General features: G+C 44.4%; 1 protein-coding gene across 4 annotated transcripts in view; it reads right to left on the bottom strand.

Annotated features, from left to right (window-relative positions):
* Positions 1 to 3190: 3190 nt before the first annotated feature.
* The window catches only part of LOC141264849 (vasoactive intestinal polypeptide receptor-like), a 273152-nt gene continuing 256439 nt past the window's right edge, over positions 3191 to 19903 (bottom strand). For 3 of the 4 annotated variants that reach the window (XM_073677218.1, XM_073677217.1, XM_073677219.1), the window contains exons 11-13: positions 7285 to 7414; positions 6692 to 6733; positions 3191 to 4145 (exon numbers count right to left, since the gene is read on the bottom strand). In XM_073677218.1, coding sequence (XP_073533319.1) covers positions 3954 to 4145; positions 6692 to 6733; positions 7285 to 7414 — 364 coding nt within the window. In that variant the 3' untranslated portion in view covers positions 3191 to 3953. Of the gene's footprint in view, positions 4146 to 5728; positions 6250 to 6691; positions 6734 to 7284; positions 7415 to 19903 lie in introns of those variants that run through there. The other variant, XM_073677220.1, reaches the window with a different exon arrangement.

Here is a 19903-nt window from a genome sequence, read left to right as displayed (position 1 = left end):
GCGATCTCAGTCAATCTGTAATTTTCTCCTTGCCGTCATTATATCAATGAGGGTCAGATTATTTAAGAAGCAAAATACTCTCTTATCTGTCAGCTCCGAGGCGCACTCGCTGTCGCTCAGACTATTTAGGTTACTTTCCCGCAGATATTATAAATTCTGCTCGGTCTCCGTAGAAATGAAATATTAAATCAGCTCTAAAATCCCAGGTCCTTCATAATAAGAAGCTCCGGCACCATGAAAAATTTCAGCCATGCTCAATTCAATTCTGCATAATTTTCAGAGGTGCTATACGGTGATGGATTTAAAGGGGAACTCCAGTCATCAATCAATCCTACATATTTCCATACAGGTGACCCCTGTTATAGGAAACCAAGGATGATCAGACTAACTGTACCACAGGAAGGGCTAGACTCTACATTTTGTTTGGTCTCCCATTGTTGGGCGCCAAATGTTTTGGTTGCTTTTACCACTAATTTGGCAGCAGACAATTACGAAGGATTGCATACCCATAGCAGTAAAAGCAACCAGCTTAGTTGTTAGATAGCTATGTGCACTTGTCAGCTGACGGCTGTGTAATAAAACACGTATTAAAGGGGCTATCCACCAGGGACAAGGTCTAGATTAACAGAATAATCCCTTTAAAATAAGGTAGAGTCTGACATGTTGGGCTGAATATGGAGAACCCCTTTAAACATACCTCTTCACATTTCCACAGCTGCCCAGGAAAAGCTCCCACAAATACCCACTTTTGCCATATTTGCACAAACACTTTCCCCTTTTGGGGTAATTTCACCAAGAAGTCCCACAAAATAGGACCAGTTGGGAGGAAAGCCTTAAAAAGGACCATCGCTTAGATTTCCCACACTAAAAGTTATCACCTGACCTGTGCAATAGGCTTTTTACTCACAAGTAGTCATCTGGGCGGGGCCACTCCTGTAAATAGTCACGGGCTTGAATCAGAACAGCTTTGTCTCTTTCATGCCGTGTTGAGTTTTGGCTGTTGGACATTTGCGGGTGCACTTACTTTGGCAGCTCACGCGCCAGATGCTGGAACACTAAAGAAGGTTCCTTGCCCATCACTGCACATGCCCGGCAAGTGGAACGAAACGGAGCAAAATAACCACAAGGGGTATGTCCATAGCATGCACTGTGTGACTATTCACAGGAATGCCCCGCCCAGATGACTAATAATTTAAAATATTGCATGTATCAAATTATAGTTTCGTTTTTTTAAACTATGCCTTTAAGAAAGTTTACACAGGACTTTCCCTTTAAATGCGTGAAAGAGGTTAATAACGTTGTAATGACATTTTATTGGGAAAAATATTTAAAGTGACAACGCCCCCTTAAGAAAGGAGGAGGAGTCTTAAAACATTTGTAAATGATGTGTCACGTAGAAGACAGAAATGAGTCGATACAATGTATCCAAGTGTAACACAAAGAGCAGGTTCGGGACAACTTGAGGCCAGTTTTCAACTCTTTGACTGGAGTTCCCCTTTAAGCCATACATCAGATGCCTGATATATATTGGCCACCTGTATACGTATATGGTAGCGCTGTATGTGACAGAGGGTGGGGGGAGGGCGGATATCTCGTTTTATGGATCTCATAAACTTCCATAATAACCTGCAAATAGACAAGTCTAATCTCAGAGAGGCAAATAGAAGCCGCTGATCCGTGTAAACTCATTTAGAGGTGACGATACCGAAATGTAAAGCTTCGCTAATCCCGAGCATTGGAAATATCTCACGGCCGTGACCTCAGGGACTCAGGTATTTCTTACAGAAGAGATCCACCTGCTTGGAAGGGGTTGAATACTTTTGCAACCATTATTTTTTTATTGCGCCGATACATGTCAAAATTAAAAATGAAGTCACCTCGTCGATAGATATCGATTAAAAATCTCCTACCGTTTTGGGTATACAGCTCCACTTCTGATTTATCACCATGGCTACAGACTAAAAAAAAAAAAAAAACCTATGTAGTCTGACCTTACATCTGCCCCTCTTCTACTGTCTGAGACTGAAAAGTAACAAAGACTGCAGGATCTGACTACAAGCAGGATTCGTTTGTAGTCTGTAACCGTGGAGACAAATTGATACTTTTCAAAGTCAAGAGATCTGTTGCCACTTCACCGACCAATATATTCTTAACCCTTTATTCCATATTGTTTAAAAGCAACGGGGAAGCTCATGGGAGTACACAGATACCTGTACTCCATGTTGTGATCCATGCTGGAATAAAGGATTATCATTTTATTGACCGGTGACTGCAACTTATCTCTGTGTCTTTTATTTCCTTTATGCAGTTGACTTTCTGTAAAGTTGTTTCATTTTTGTAATTTTCAATTAAAATGTACACACACCCCTTTAATGTTTAGTGAAGGCTTCCGCATTATAAACCTTTAGTAGTTGCAGGAGGAGTATTCTCATTAGGCAGCAAGAAAATACCAAAATATTGTAAATTTCACTTCTTGAATGTATAAAACACTTTAAAAAGGGACGTTTCCCATATTTTTTAAGACTTTCAGAGATTTTGAAGATCCCTTCTTGGTGACTAACATAAGGATTCCAGCATTTCTGATAGAATAACCTTGGCCAAGTACAAGATAAAAAGTTGGGGGGGGGGCGCTGTTCTATTGGAGTCTATGAGAAATTTACAACAGCGGTGGTGAAAGGTGGTACTGCAAAGTAACCTTGGCCAAGTACAAGATAAAAAGTTGGGGGGGGGGGGGGGCGCTGTTCTATTGGAGTCTATGAGAAATTTACAACAGCGGTGGTGAAAGGTGGTACTGCAAAGTAAAAAAAAATTATAATTTTAAATAACTTTTAAAGGGAATGGCACAGAGCAATGCTTATTGAAATCAGGACCAGATCTACAAAAAAAAATACACTCTAAGTGGTACTGCATAAATCTGGATTAACTGGTAATATATGGAACATCCTGGAGATAAATTGTGAAGTTACACATATTTATCTTATTAGATCATTTTTCAAAACTGTAATAAAGTTTTTTTTTTTTCTCTTCTGTTTTTGAATGTTTAGTTTGGCATTAGGACAGGGTGAAACATTTCTATTTGCTTTCTCTCCAGGTTTCCCGTAAGGATTGTTTTAGCCCAGGCACAAATTTATTACCAGTAATGTCTTATATATTTTTCTTCACACACAAATCCCCCTCCCCCCCACCCCCCAAAAAAAAAAATCTATCTAGAAATAAGTTTTACACAAAAGTAGCTCCAAAAGTTAAAAAATAGCAAAAAAAAATAAAATAATTAATTAAGCTCCGGACTGAGGACACGGCGGAGCCACGGATATAATCCAATCAGATTGTGAGGCTGAAAACTATACTCCGAAAAATAGAATTACAAAAAAAGAAAAAAAAAAAAATAGAGATCCTTTGTAGAATGTCTTGTGCATTTTCTGAAATTTATGTCTAGATGATTTGATTTTTACTTAAACGCTATAAAAAAATTTTTTTGTACTTTTCTGTTTTTTTTTTTTTTAACGTTAAATATAAAACGGGTCGGGAAACCCGGACGGATCATTTCTTAGCTTATCAGATGTTTGCTCCTTCTGTCCATTTACATCTTTTCTTGATGCTTTAATTCGTACTCAAAGATTAAATAAATAGATTTAAAACTTTTTTTTTTTTTTTGAAAATTCCAAAATTTTGTTTTTCTTAAGATTCTCCTTTTTTTTTTGTGTTGTAAGACATTCCAGTACGAAGCCACAAAAACTCCAAGTCTTTTTTTTTTGTCTGTAAAGTTTGCAATGGTCCGCTTGGTCGAGAAGAGTGTATGGAGGATGGGGGGTTACGCAAACCCTCTAAAGTGCAATTTCCCCAAAAAAATAAAAAAGTGTGTTCAGGCTTCCTGCTGAATCCACTTCAAGGCGGTGACGTCACCATTTGGCAAAAAGTCTTGCACCAAACTTGTAAAATTGATCCTTCCTACATCAGACTAAAGAAAATTCTGCCTGGAATCCGGAACTTCTCCGGGTCTTCGGGCTGCATTTGGTCAACATGGAAATCTGGGTGCTGAAGTTGGTCCCATTGCTGCCCAGTGAAGGGTGGTGATATTTCATGTCCTTTCCAGGACACCTCTCAAGGTGCCATCTTCGCCATTTACGTTTTAACTCTGCTTGAACCTAGAATATTAAAAAAAAAATAATAAAAAAAAAAATGTGTACAATATCTAAAATTCAATTAATATGTATAAAAAATATATATATTTAATTTTACAGATTAATTTCTCATTTATCCACTTCCATAAACTTTAAACGTTCCGCGTTCTACTCTGCATTGATGTTCTAAAATGGCACAGCGTACAATCATAAAGCTGTGAGAGCAGGGAGCCGGCTGTCAAGCACAACCGTGCTCCTCATAGGAAAGGCAGGGGTGGTTTATTACCGTCTCTGCCTTCTCGGTCGCAGAACAAGTAATAATGGTGCTTCCTCCTCCTCACCAAGTGATTACTGGGTTTAGGGAGGGAGCAGGACCTGCAGAGTCCTAGAAGACCCAGTCAGCTCTGCTATGCAGCCAGAATGCTGAATTTCCACTGTAACTGGGGCTAACATACCTGCCCCAGTTACAGGGTAAATCAGATTTGAAAAAAAAAAGAAGTATTTGTTGACCTATCCCTCAATGGTGTTTTATGACATTATGGAGGGTCATAAGGTATAAAATAAATGAAAAATAAATAAAAAGTAGGCAAAATACATTAAAAATCACTACCAATCCAAACTAATGGGATAAAAAAGAAATCATGTCCAATATGTAAAAAATGAAAGGGGAACAAATTTAAAATAAAAATCATAAAAAAAGACAATAATATAAAAATGAAACCTATCATATCACAAAAAAAGATGTAAAAATTATTTTAACAACGAAACGAGAAGAATTTTACTGCTTTTTTTTTTAACCGCTTGTACGAAAAACCCCGGGGTAAATGGCCTGGTCTTATACTGATTAAATAGCGCTAACATATTCCATAGAACAGTACAGATAATGTCACTTCAATAACACAATTTAATCTCCATATTATCAGTGTGTTTTTGGGATGGTACAGGAATCCCACAGGAACATACAAACTCCGTGCAGATGTTACCACTGTTCACATTTGAACCCAGAACCCAATTGGGGCAAGAAAATAGCACTAACCAATGATGTCCCTGGTGAAAGAACGTGTACAATGTTACTGTGAAGGGGAAATCAGGGCGCCAGAAGAGGGTTTAGGACACCTAACAAGCCACTCAGGTGCCAGCTATGATGACTCATGAAAATAAATCTGCACTTTTATGCAATAATTAATGATAATTGTTTTTTTAAATATTTACACAAGTTATAAGATAAAATTGTGATTACCTGCAGCCACCACCAGGGGGAGCTCGGGAGCTTACGGTATACAGTTTGTACATTGAACTCAATAATAACCCTGTATGCAGTAAGCTACTGAGCTCCCTTTAGTGGAGGCTGCAAGTAGTCACAATTTTATCATTCACATATACAGTTGAAACCAGAAGTTTCCATACACTACATAAAAAGACACATCTGCAGGTTTTTCTCAATATCTGACATGAAATCAGAATTAACCTTTCCTGTTTTAGGTCAATTAGGATTACCATAATGTTTAATATTTGCCAAATGGCAGAATAATGAGAGAGAGAGAGAGAATGTTTTATGGCATTTTTATTACTTTCTGCAAAGTCAAAAGTTTACATACACTAAGATTACTTTGCCTTTAAACAATTCTGGACGGCCCATATGATGATGTCATGTGTTTGGAAGCTTCTTTTTTTTGGCAACATCTGAGTTAATTAGAGACAAACCTGTGGATGTATTTTAATGAACACCTGAAACACACTGCTTCTTTGTGTAGCATCATGGGAAAGACTAAAAAAAATCAGCCAAGATATCAGAAAGAGAATTGTGGACTTGCAAAAGTCTGTCTCATCCTTGGGTACAATTTCAAGGTGCCTCGTTCATCTGTAAAAACAATTATACACAAGCACAAACAAGATGGGAATGTCCAGCCATCATACCACTCAGGAAGGAGACGGGCTCTGTGTCCCAGAGATGAACGTGTTTTGGTCTGACATGTGCATATCAACCCAAGGACAAAAGCAAAAGACCTTGTGAAGATGATGGCGGACGCTGGTAAGATTGTGTCAATATCCACAGTGAAACGAGTACTGTATCAACATGGGCTGAAAGGCCACTCTGCCAGGAAGAAGCCATTACTCCAAAAGAAACCTAAAAAAGCCAGATTAATGTTTGCAAATGCACACAGGAACAAAGACCTTAATTTTTGGAGACATGTCTTGTGGTCTGATGAAACTAGAATTGAAATTTTTGGGCATAATGACCATCAATGCATTTGGAGGAAAAAGGGAGAAGCTTGGAAGCCTAAAAACACCATCCCAACTGTGAAACACAGGGGTGGCAGCATCATGTTGTGTGGTTGATGTGTTTTTTTATAAAGTGGATGGAAACTTCTGGTTTCAACTGTACGTCTATGCAGGTTGTGTATTAAGTAAAGGAAGCTCCGACCACTACAGGAATACATTAAAAGATGACTCAAAAGAGAATTTTTGACCTGGATTTGAAAAAAAAAAATTGTGTTCAAGGTGAAATAATTATTTAAAAAATATAATAATATTTGAATTTGTTTAACTAAGAAACCTTTTCTTCTTACCTCTCCATTTAGGAAACAATATAGAATCGCCACCACAAAACCCTATAGAGAAAACAAGAAACATAAAACGCTACATATATACATACAAATGCAATGAAAAGTTGATAAAAGGATAAAATGTATCGACATCACAAATGAGAACGTTTCCTCTCTTCTGGCTGATAGAATTGTCAGGACTATGAATTAATGGGGTTTAGCTCTTAAAGGGATATTCTCAAGGTTGGAAGTTACCCCCTATCCTTGGTATAGGAGATAACTTCACGATGGCTCGTGGATCGACCGATTGGTCGTCCGACAATTACGAGAACTGGGGATCTGAAGACCCCGGTGTGAGTGGAGCAGTGGTCGATTATTCTTAATGGGACCGCCATATATTGCCGAGGGCGCTGTTCAGCTGGTCTTCTGCACTCCCATAGGAGTGAATGGATCCAATGTGTGCACGATCGACCACCGGATTCTCAGGATCGGTTGGACCCCCAGCGATTGGGAAGTTGTCCCCTATCTCATAGATAGAGAAGAATTTCCAAACTTGCTGAATGTTAATTTGCTGATTTCGCCCCCGAGTACAATGTGAACACGACTTCATTTCTTACCTGGAAGGAGCCGAGGATGAGCTCGAAGACCATCTTCACCTCCACCTTGTAGTTGTCCGGGAAGAAGGCGAACACGATGTAGTGGATTCCAAACAGAGGGATTAGGAGAAGAGTCGACTTCGCCAGTCTCCTGGAAGACACACGGGTATTAATTAGTCATTACTGCCCTTCCACTCAGGAGCAGAGGTCTTCTAGTTATTTCCAGACCCTCAGGAGCTGCGCTCCCGTGAGCGACGGCAGATCTCGGCTGCGCCGTTCTCTCACTGTGTCCTCGAAGAAAAGAAATATAATAAAGGAATAATCCGAGCAAAAGTAGAAAACACCAAAGGCATGGTCTCTAAAGGGAGTGATGGTGGACATGAATATAGGACGTATCACACACGCGAAGCTTAGATACACAGCTCAACAGATGGCGTACAAGGCATGATATAATAGGAGAAGAGTGAATGCAGCTCTGGATGTGCTTAGAGTAGAAGGCATGTAACAGCAGAATTGTAAATGCAGCTCTGGATGTGCTTAGAGTAGATGGCATGTAACAGCAGAATTCTAAATGCAGCTCTGGATGTGATTAGCGTAGAAGACATGTAACAGCAGAATTTTGAATGCAGCTCTGGATATGCTTAGAGTAGAAGACATGTAACAGCAGAATTGTAAATGCAGCTTTGGATGTGCTTAGAGTAGAAGGCATGTAATAGAATTGTAAATGCAGCTCTGGAGGTGCTTAGAGTAGAAGACATGTAACAGCAGAATTTTGAATGCAGCTCTGGATGTGCTTAGAGTAGAAGACATGTAACAGCAGAATTGTAAATGCAGCTTTGGATGTGCTTAGAGTAGAAGGCATGTAACAGCAGAATTGTAAATGTAGCTCTGGATGTGCTTAGAGTAGATGACATGTAACAGCAGAATTCTAAATGCAGCTCTGGATGTGATTAGAGTAGAAAACATGTAACAGCAGAATTTTGAATGCAGCTCTGGATGTGCTTAGAGTATAAGACATGTAACAGCAGAATTGTAAATGCAGCTTTGGATGTCCTTAGAGTAGAAGGCATGTAATAGCAGAATTGTAAATGCAGCTCTGGATGCGCTTAGAGTAGAAGACATGTAACAGCAGAATTTTGAATGCAGCTCTGGATGTGCTTAGAGTAGAAGACATGTAACAGCAGAATTGTAAATGCAGCTCTGGATATGCTTAGAGTAGAAGGCATGTAACAGCAGAATTGTAAATGCAGCTTTGGATGTCCTTAGAGTAGAAGGCATGTAATAGCAGAATTGTAAATGCAGCTCTGGATGTGCTTAGAGTAGAAGACATGTAACAGCAGAATTTTGAATGCAGCTCTGGATGTGCTTAGAGTAGAAGACATGTAACAGCAGAATTGTAAATGCAGCTCTGGATGAGCCTAGAGTAGAAGACATGTAACAGCAGAATTGTGAATGCAGCTCTGGAATTACCTACAGCACAGGGAAAGATAACAGTTTAAATATGAATGCAGCTCTGGATGTGATTAAAGTAGAAGACATGATGTAATGGCAGAATTGTGAATGCAGCTCCCGGCATAACTAGAGTAAAAAAAATTGTATAACAGTAAAAAATACTACTTCAACTGTGGAAGTGACTTTTGAATAAGACATGAGGGAACAGTAGAATTGTGAATTTAGCTCTGGATGTAACTGGAGTAGAGAACACGTTATAAAATTAGAAACATTGCCGCAGCTCTGTATGTGATTAGGGTATAAGATATGAAGTAACCGCAGAATTGTGAGTGCAGCTGTGGAAGTAAACCCAGTGTAGGGCACAGGATACCAACACAATGTGGCTGCAGCTCTGGATAAGATTTGAGTATAAGTCATGACATAACAGCAGAATTGTGAATACAGCTCTGGATGTGTGTGTCATGATAATATATTAGAAACATGGCTGCAGCTCTGGATGAGACAGAGGTATAAGATATGATATAACTGGAGTCTAAGGTACTTGAAATCCTCTTCTAGGCTCAGATGTCTATTCAGCTGTTCCCCATGCTTTACACTGCAGCACAGCATGCTCAGATTATTATTACAGCGATGACATGATGGTACCTGCTGTACACGGACTGCGGAGAAGGAGCTGCAGTGCGGGGAGAGGCTTTTAAGGGAAGACGATTTCCCGGACGAATGACCCTTACAGTAATTTATGCTCGGCGATCTCAGACATTTGATTTCTGGACGCTGATTCTGGCTGACGCTGCAGCTGTCGTCACCGCACTCAGGTTGTTAATGTCCTCGGCAGATATTAAATGGGAAATGTAAATTGATTTACTTCCTCCCTTTGCACTTCAATTGGTTTTATGCTCCGAGCGAAAGGACTTCACTTTACCTAATGAAAACCGTCCAACTGGTAAAAAGAAGAAATGGCGCCTGATGCTGTGTACGGACACGTCCAAAGATTACATCCATGACTGCACGAGCCCCCTACACCCATGAATGCACGAGCCCCCTACACCCATGACTACACGAGCCCCTTACACTTACACCCATGACTACACGAGCCCCTTACACTTACACCCATGACTACACGAGCCCCTTACACTTACACCATGACTACACGAGCCCCTTACACTTACACCATGACTGCACGAGCCCCTTACACTTACACCCATGGCTACACGAGCCCCTTACACTTACACCCATGACTACACGAGCCCCTTACACTTACACACATGACTACACGAGCCCCTTACACTTACACACATGACTACACGAGCCCCTTACACTTACACCATGACTGCACGAGCCCCTTACACTTACACCATGACTACACGAGCCACTTACACTTACACCCATGACTACACGAGCCCCTTACACTTACACCCATGACTACACGAGCCCCTTACACTTACACCATGACTACACGAGCCCCTTACACTTAGACCAATGACTACACGAGCCCCTTACACTTACACCATGACTACACGAGCCCCTTACACTTAGACCAATGACTACACGAGCCCCTTACACTTACACCATGACTACACGAGCCCCTTACACTTAGACCAATGACTACACGAGCCCCTTACACTTACACCATGACTACACGAGCCCCTTACACTTAGACCAATGACTACACGAGCCCCTTACACTTACACCATGACTACACGAGCCCCTTACACTTAGACCAATGACTACACGAGCCCCTTACACTTAGACCAATGACTACACGAGCCCCTTACACTTACACCATGACTACACGAGCCCCTTACACTTAGACCAATGACTGCACGAGCCCCTTACACTTACACCCATGACTACACGAGCCCCTTACACTTACACCATGACTGCACGAGCCCCTTACACTTACACACATGACTACACGAGCCCCTTACACTTAGACCAATGACTGCACGAGCCCCTTACACTTACACCCATGACTACACGAGCCCCTTACACTTACACCCATGACTACACGAGCCCCTTACACTTACACCCATGACTACACGAGCCCCTTACACTTACACCCATGACTACACGAGCCCCTTACACTTACACCCATGGCTACACGAGCCCCTTACACTTACACCCATGGCTACATGAGCCCCTTACACACATGGCTACATGAGACCCTTACACACATGGCTACATGAGCCCCATACACACATGGCTACATGAGCCCCATACACACATGACTACACGAGCCCCTTACACTTACACCCATGACTACATGAGCCCCTTACACTTACACCCATGACTACTCGAGCCCCTTACACTTACACCCATGACTACATGAGCCGTTTACACTTACACCCATGACTACACGAGCCCCTTACACTTACACCCATGATTACATGAGCCCCTTACACTTACACCCATGACTACAAGAGCCCCTTACACTTACACCCATGACTACAAGAGCCCCTTACACTTACACCCATGACTACACGAGCCCCTTACACTTACACCCATGACTACAAGAGCCCCTTACACTTACACCCATGACTACAAGAGCCCCTTACACTTACACCCATGACTACAAGAGCCCCTTACACTTACACCCATGACTACACGAGCCCCTTACACTTACACCCATGACTGCATGAGCCCCTTACACTTACACCCATGGCTACACGAGCCCCTTACACTTACACCCATGACTACACGAGCCCCTTACACTTACACCCATGACTGCATGAGCCCCTTACACTTACACCCATGACTGCATGAGCCCCTTACACTTACACCCATGACTGCATGAGCCCCTTACACTTACACCCATGACTACACGAGCCCCTTACACTTACACCCATGGCTACACGAGCCCCTTACACTTACACCCATGACTATATGAGCCCCTTACACTTACACCCATGACTGCATGAGCCCCTTACACTTACACCCATGACTGCATGAGCCCCTTACACTTACACCCATGGCTACACGAGCCCCTTACACTTACACCCATGACTGCATGAGCCCCTTACACTTACACCCATGACTACACGAGCCCCTTACACTTACACCATGACTATATGAGCCCCTTACACTTACACCCATGACTGCATGAGCCCCTTACACTTACACACATGACTATATGAGCCCCTTACACTTACACCCATGACTACAAGAGCCCCTTACACTTACACCCATGGCTACACGAGCCCCTTACACTTACACCCATGACTATATGAGCCCCTTACACTTACACCCATGACTACACGAGCCCCTTACACTTACACCCATGACTACACGAGCCCCTTACACACATGGCTACATGAGACCCTTACACACATGGCTACATGAGCCCCATACACACATGACTACACGAGCCCCTTACACTTACACCCATGACTACATGAGCCCCTTACACTTACACCCATGACTACTCGAGCCCCTTACACTTACACCCATGACTACATGAGCCGTTTACACTTACACCCATGACTACACGAGCCCCTTACACTTACACCCATGACTACATGAGCCCCTTACATTTAAACCCATGACTACATGAGCCCCTTACACTTACACCCATGACTGGATGAGCCCCTTACACTTACACCCATGACTACACGAGCCCCTTACACTTACACCCATGACTACACGAGCCCCTTACACTTAAACCCATGACTACATGAGCCCCTTACACTTACACCCATGACTACATGAGCCCCTTACATTTAAACCCATGACTACATGAGCCCCTTACACTTACACCCATGACTACACGAGCCCCTTACACTTACACCCATGACTACATGAGCCCCTTACACTTAAACCCATGACTACATGAGCCCCTTACACTTACACCCATGACTGGATGAGCCCCTTACACTTACACCCATGGCTACACGAGCCCCTTACACTTACACCCATGACTATATGAGCCCCTTACACTTACACCCATGACTACACGAGCCCCTTACACTTACACCCATGACTACACGAGCCCCTTACACACATGGCTACATGAGACCCTTACACACATGGCTACATGAGCCCCATACACACATGACTACACGAGCCCCTTACACTTACACCCATGACTACATGAGCCCCTTACACTTACACCCATGACTACTCGAGCCCCTTACACTTACACCCATGACTACATGAGCCGTTTACACTTACACCCATGACTACACGAGCCCCTTACACTTACACCCATGACTACATGAGCCCCTTACATTTAAACCCATGACTACATGAGCCCCTTACACTTACACCCATGACTGGATGAGCCCCTTACACTTACACCCATGACTACACGAGCCCCTTACACTTACACCCATGACTACACGAGCCCCTTACACTTAAACCCATGACTACATGAGCCCCTTACATTTAAACCCATGACTACATGAGCCCCTTACACTTACACCCATGACTACACGAGCCCCTTACACTTACACCCATGACTACATGAGCCCCTTACACTTAAACCCATGACTACATGAGCCCCTTACATTTAAACCCATGACTACATGAGCTCCTTACACTTACACCCATGACTACACGAGCCCCTTACACTTACACCCATGACTACATGAGCCCCTTACACTTAAACCCATGACTACATGAGCCCCTTACACTTACACCCATGACTGGATGAGCCCCTTACACTTACACCCATGACTACACGAGCCCCTTACACTTACACTCATGACTACATAAGCCCCATACACTTACACCCATGACTACACGAGCCCCTTACACTTACACCCATGACTACATGAGCCCCTTACACTTAAACCCATGACTACATGAGCCCCTTACATTTAAACCCATGACTACATGAGCTCCTTACACTTACACCCATGACTACACGAGCCCCTTACACTTACACCCATGACTACATGAGCCCCTTACACTTAAACCCATGACTACATGAGCCCCTTACACTTACACCCATGACTGGATGAGCCCCTTACACTTACACCCATGACTACACGAGCCACTTACACTTACACCCATGACTACATGAGCCCCTTACACTTACACCCATGACTACACGAGCCCCTTACACTTACACCCATGACTGCATGAGCCCCTTACACTTACACACATGACTACACGAGCCACTTACACTTACACCCATGACTACATGAGCCCCTTACACTTACACCCATGACTACACGAGCCACTTACACTTACACCCATGACTACATGAGCCCCTTACACTTACACCCATGACTACACGAGCCCCTTACACTTACACCCATGAATGCATGAGCCCCTTACACTTACACCAATGAGTAGTTGAGACTTCTTTCTCTTATAACTTTTGCAAATGTTGTATAAAGCTAAATTTCCCTCTAAAATTAGAAAAAGATCTCTGCTTTCCTCTAGAGCTGGGATATCAAACTGAAATACACAGAGGGACAAAATTAAAAACTTGGACAAAGTCACGGGCCAACCTTGATATTTATTCTTAAAAAAAAAACGTAATATTAGGCGGGGTCACAGAGGAGCAGATATCACAACTTGGCAGCCCTTACAGAGTAATTTTCCACCTATTGTAGCAAGTAAATTGCTTTCATTGCGCCCCCATAAAGTATGATGCCAACAAAAGTGTCCCCCAAACACATTAAGATACCTCCACATTGAATTCCTCCAAAGTACCATCCACACGTATGGTATGATGACCCTACTGTACCCCCCCTCCCCCCTCAATGCCCCTGGCAAAGTATGGTGACCCAAACACAGTATGATCTCCCAACTGTGATCCTCATACAGCCCTCCACACAGTATAATGGACCCCACATAGTCCTCCATACAGTATAATGGACCCCACATAGTCCTCCATACAGTATAATGGGCCCCACATAGTCGTCCATACAGTATAATGGCCCCACATAGTCCTCCATACAGTATAATGGCCCCACATAGTCCTCCATACAGTATAATGGCCCCACATAGTCCTCCATACTGTATAATTGTAGCGCCCCGAGGGTTCGGCCGCTACAGGGGTATTGCACCTCAGTCCAGAGGTGTGATATTCCACTCCCGGGTAAGGATGGAGTGTGGACCAGGGCTCAGTTAGCGGCATACACCACACACACCCCATTTCCGGGGGACAGCTCAACGGTGCTCCCATTTATATATATATAAATGCAGGCACATCTATGTCCCTGGCTGGAGTGGGGAGGGGGGTGGAACACCCAGTGCTGTAGGGGCAGATAGGGGTTGGGTTCTGAGCATAGGTAGGAGCTCATTGGGTGCTGGTCACCTGAGCTCACACAGCAGAGAAGGAGGTATAAAAGGTGGGCACCATCTTAGTTCTGGGAGAAGAAAGAGAGAAGTTCAGTGGAGAAGTGACAGGGAGCAGAGGCTCTGTAGGAGCTCTGCTCAGAGGCAGGCCTAGAGAAAAGGCCAGGGCCAGAGAGGAAGAAGGAAGGAGAAGTAGGCCTACAGAAGAGGCCGAGGGAAGGGGGAGAAGAAGGAACAGGAATGAAGGAGAAGAGACAGAGAAGCAGAAGGGCTCAGAAACAAGAAGGCAGAAGGGACCCTAAGAACCCACAAGATATCGGGTGAAGGGTCAGGCAGAATAAGGGTACTGGATCCCAAATTGGTGGAGGTAAATCATCCCTCAGCCAAGAACCGGAGGTCGTGATCATTTATTGGTGTGACCCCCCGTCAAACCTGCTAGGAAGGCATCATATAGGATAGCGGGAAACGGGGCCCACGTTTGCCCGCATAGATACGCGGCAGCTGGACAGAAGTTTGGTCACTGGTGGGGCATGAGCCAGAGAGAGGACAGAAGGGAGTCCTGTGCCATACTCCTGAATTGCCTGAGGGTTGACCGAGCCCCCTGCCTGGTGGACGCAGCACAGCTCGGGCAGTCACTACCTGTACAGAAGTGGCTTGGAGTATACGAACTGTGAGTAAAAGACCCTGGACTGCAACACGTTGTCGTTGTGTTTCTTACCGCGCCAGCACTAACGGTACTGGGACGCCCTGCACCACAACCCCCACCATCTACGCTCACTACCCTGAGGCTACACTCCTCCCGTGGGGAGTTATACTATTCCCTGCTGCACCCACAACACCAGCCTCAGCGGTCTGCCCTGCAGCGGCAGTTCACTCTGACCGCAATCCACGGGTGGCGTAGTCGGACATTGCAAACCATATAAAGTAGAATGGGTCCCACATAGTCCTCCATACAGTATAATGGACCCCACATAGTCCTCCATACAGTATAATGGACCCCACATAGTCCTCCATACAGTATAATGGCCCCACATAGTCCTCCATACAGAATAATGGGCCCCACATAGTGCTCCATACAGTATAATGGGCCCCACATAGTCCTCCATACAGAATAATGGACCCCACATAGTCCTCCATACAGAATAATGGCCCCACATAGTCCTCCATACAGTATAATGGGCCCCACATAGTCCTCCATACAGTATAATGGGCCCCACATAGTCCTCCATACAGAATAATGGACCCCACATAGTCCTCCATACAGTATAATGGCCTCACATAGTCCTCCATACAGAATAATGGACCCCACATAGTCCTCCATACAGTATAATGGCCTCACATAGTGCTCCATACAGTAGAATGGGTTCCATATAGTCCTCCATATGGCATTGCGGGACAAATAAAATCACCCTTAGGCCATGGGCCAGAGTTTGTCATGTGTCTTCTAGAGGTAGCGCCCCTCCTGTCCACAGGTTGTGTCTGGCATTGAATCAAACAGGACTGAACCGCAATACCACACACAACCTGTGGACAGATGTGGTGCTGTTTTTGGCAGAAAGCAGCCATATTTTTCTAATTGTAGAAAAGCCATTTAAAAGGGATTTTGCGCAGACTTTCCAACATTTGAATCCTTATTTATGGGACATTTTAAGTCCTGCAGCCCACAATACCTCCAAGAAAAGCCCATCGCATAAGATCTGCCTTTAGGTCACAGTTGTATAAATTGGGCTGTTTTTTTTCCAATTTGAATAATTCCTTCTTCTCCAGCTATAAGCTGAGGACAGAGACCTCCATGATCTCCTGCGATCACCAGCAGTAAGTGCTCTGTTCCGCTGCAGCGCCACCAGTGGCTAAATGAAGCATTACACTCTATGGGCTGAGATGCTCTCTGCTCGTTGGGGGTCCTGAATTGTTACCACTTTTGTGCTTCGGTTGTGACCACTTTTTTATATGCTCTGATGCAGTTATAATACGAGAACTGCAGTCAGGAGCCATCACGAGCGAGCGTCACATTGTCACTGATAGGTAAATGTCACACACCTTAAAGGGCAGGCAGCAGTTTTTCTGATACTTAGTAACCACATATTTGCATTTCTTTTCATGCCAATCCGCTTTGGTTGTGATAACAGTGGAAGAATGAAATAAATTAGGTGGGATAATTTTGCCCTAAGGCTCAATTCCTCGGCACAGCATACAAATTGACTTTTTAAAAGCATTGAAAATAAATGACTAGTGACCACATTTTTACAGGTCTGCATTGCAAAAACCCTGTAAACAGCAACTATATCTCAGCTTCCTGGACTCTAGTGAGCAAATCTAGTGAAAGAACAGGATGCTAGGCCGTTTCACCCTATATATCAGCTTCTTGGACACCAATAATAACCCTCATTCCTGCAAGTCACAATCACAAGTTTCCTTGCTGGTTATACTTAGACTTTTAAAAAGAAGAAAAGATGACTAACACTCCACAGAGACCAATAAAAGCCAACAACACCCAATATCTCAGCTTCCAGGGTGCCTGTAAGTTAAGGCATGTTGGAATGGGATATGGAGGTTAGTTGTAGACTGTAGATTTGGGTTTTCAGCCTGAAATAGATCGTGACAGAGAGGAAACAGAAAAGAGCAAACAACGCTCCAAACAGAATCTAATATCCCAGCTTCCTCTTCTTTTTTTTTTATTTTAGATCTTATTGAAAAGGCTGATTTAAAAAAAAAAAAAAGAGATCTATTTTTGATCAAAAACCAGCGCCACCCTTGGCCATGTCTGGTACTGCAGCTCCATTTATGTGATGAGGTGCAATACCACACATGACCTACAGACAAGGGTGGTGCTATTTGTGGAGTAAAAGCAGACCCTTTTACTCTAATCCTGGAAAAGTCAGTTAATTCATAGACAGAAAATATTAGAGAGAAATCCTGGACGCCGAGATGTTTTATTTCTGATGTTTAGTTTCTCCTAATCTGATGAATCGCTGGAGATAAAGAGAACGGAAGAGATTCTCAGTGTTATTGTAAGGGGCTGCACGATGCCACGCTGGGATTTCCCACGGTGATACTCTGTGTCTCATCCTCGCACTGGATACATTGTGGTTTGCATGCAGGAAATAAACACTTCACTGGTGTAGACTGGATACACCGGGCGCACTTTTTAACCATTTCCTGCCATTGATGTCACAGGTACAATCTGGCTACATTTTGACAGCTTTGCACTTTTTTACCCAAAATTCTTGTCACAAATATGTATGAAGCCGTAAAAATTGATAAATTGCCTTCCTTCAGACTCTGCCAAGGATAAGTCCCATTTTCATGACTGTGATGCTCTGTAGGAAACTCCCCACAAGACCTGCCGTATTCTGAGAACACCCCACAAGACCCGCCGTATACCGAGAACACCCCACAAGACCCGCCGTATACCGAGAACACCCCACAAGACCTGCCGTATACCGAGAACACCCCACAATACCCGCCGTATACCGAGAACACCCCACAATACCCACAGTATACCGAGAACACCCCACAAGACCCACCGTATACCGGGAACACCCCACAAGACCTGCCGTATACCGGGAACACCCCACAAGACCTGCCGTTTACCGGGAACACCCCACAAGACCTGCCGTATACCGAGAACACCCCACAAGACCCGCCGTATACCGAGAATACCCCACAAGACCTGCCGTATACCAAGAACACCCCACAAGACCTGCCGTATACCGGGAACACCCCACAAGACCCGCCGTATACCGGGAATCGGGAACACCCCACAAGACCTGTTGTATACCGGGAACACCCAAAAAGACCAGCCATATACCGGGAACACCGCACAAGACCTGCCGTATACCGGGAACACCCCACAAGACCTGCCGTATACCGGGAACACCCAAGACCGGCCATATACCAGGAACACCCCACAAGACCTGCCGTATACCGGGAACACCCAACAAGACCTGCCATATACCGGGAACACCCCACAAGACCTGCCATATACCGGGAACACCCAACAAGACCTACCATATACCGGGAACAACCCACAAGACCTGCCATATACCGGGAACACCCAACAAGACCTACCATATACCGGGAACAACCCACAAGACCCGCCGTATACTGGGAACACCCCACAAGACCCGCCGTATACTGGGAACACCCAAAAAGACCAGCTGTATACCGGGAACACCCCACAAGACCCGCCGTATACCAGGAACACCCCACAAGACCTGCCGTATACCGGGAACACCCAACAAGACCTACCATATACCGGGAACAACCCACAAGACCTGCCATATACCAGGAACACCCCACAAGACCCGCCGTATACCGGGAACACCCAACAAGACCTACCATATACCGGGAACAACCCACAAGACCTGCCATATACCGGGAACACCCCACAAGACCGCCATATACCGGGAACACCCAACAAGACCTACCATATACCGGGAACAACCCACAAGACCCGCCGTATACTGGGAACACCCCACAAGACCGCCATATACCGGGAACACCCAACAAGACCTACCATATACCGGGAACAACCCACAAGACCCGCCGTATACTGGGAACACCCCACAAGACCCGCCGTATACTGGGAACACCGCACAAGACCAGCTGTATACCGGGAACACCCCACAAGACCCGCCGTATACCGGGAACACCCCACAAGACCTGCCGTATACCGGGAACACCCAACAAGACCTACCATATACCGGGAACAACCCACAAGACCTGCCATATACCAGGAACACCCCACAAGACCCGCCGTATACCGGGAACACCCAACAAGACCTACCATATACCGGGAACAACCCACAAGACCTGCCATATACCGGGAACACCCCACAAGACCCACAGTATACTGAGTACGCCCCACGATTTTGGAGACGTTCTGACCCAGTCAGCACAATTTGGACTTGTAACTTCCCGTCTGAGGTCTTAATGTTCC

This window comes from Phyllobates terribilis, unplaced genomic scaffold (assembly GCF_046119375.1).
Source record: "Phyllobates terribilis strain yellow unplaced genomic scaffold, ASM4611937v1 Scaffold_4__5_contigs__length_816908805, whole genome shotgun sequence".
NCBI classification, from domain to species: domain Eukaryota; kingdom Metazoa; phylum Chordata; class Amphibia; order Anura; family Dendrobatidae; genus Phyllobates; species Phyllobates terribilis.
The sequence above is the reverse complement of the archived record's forward strand: the minus strand, read 5'-3'. Positions and strand labels throughout refer to the sequence as shown.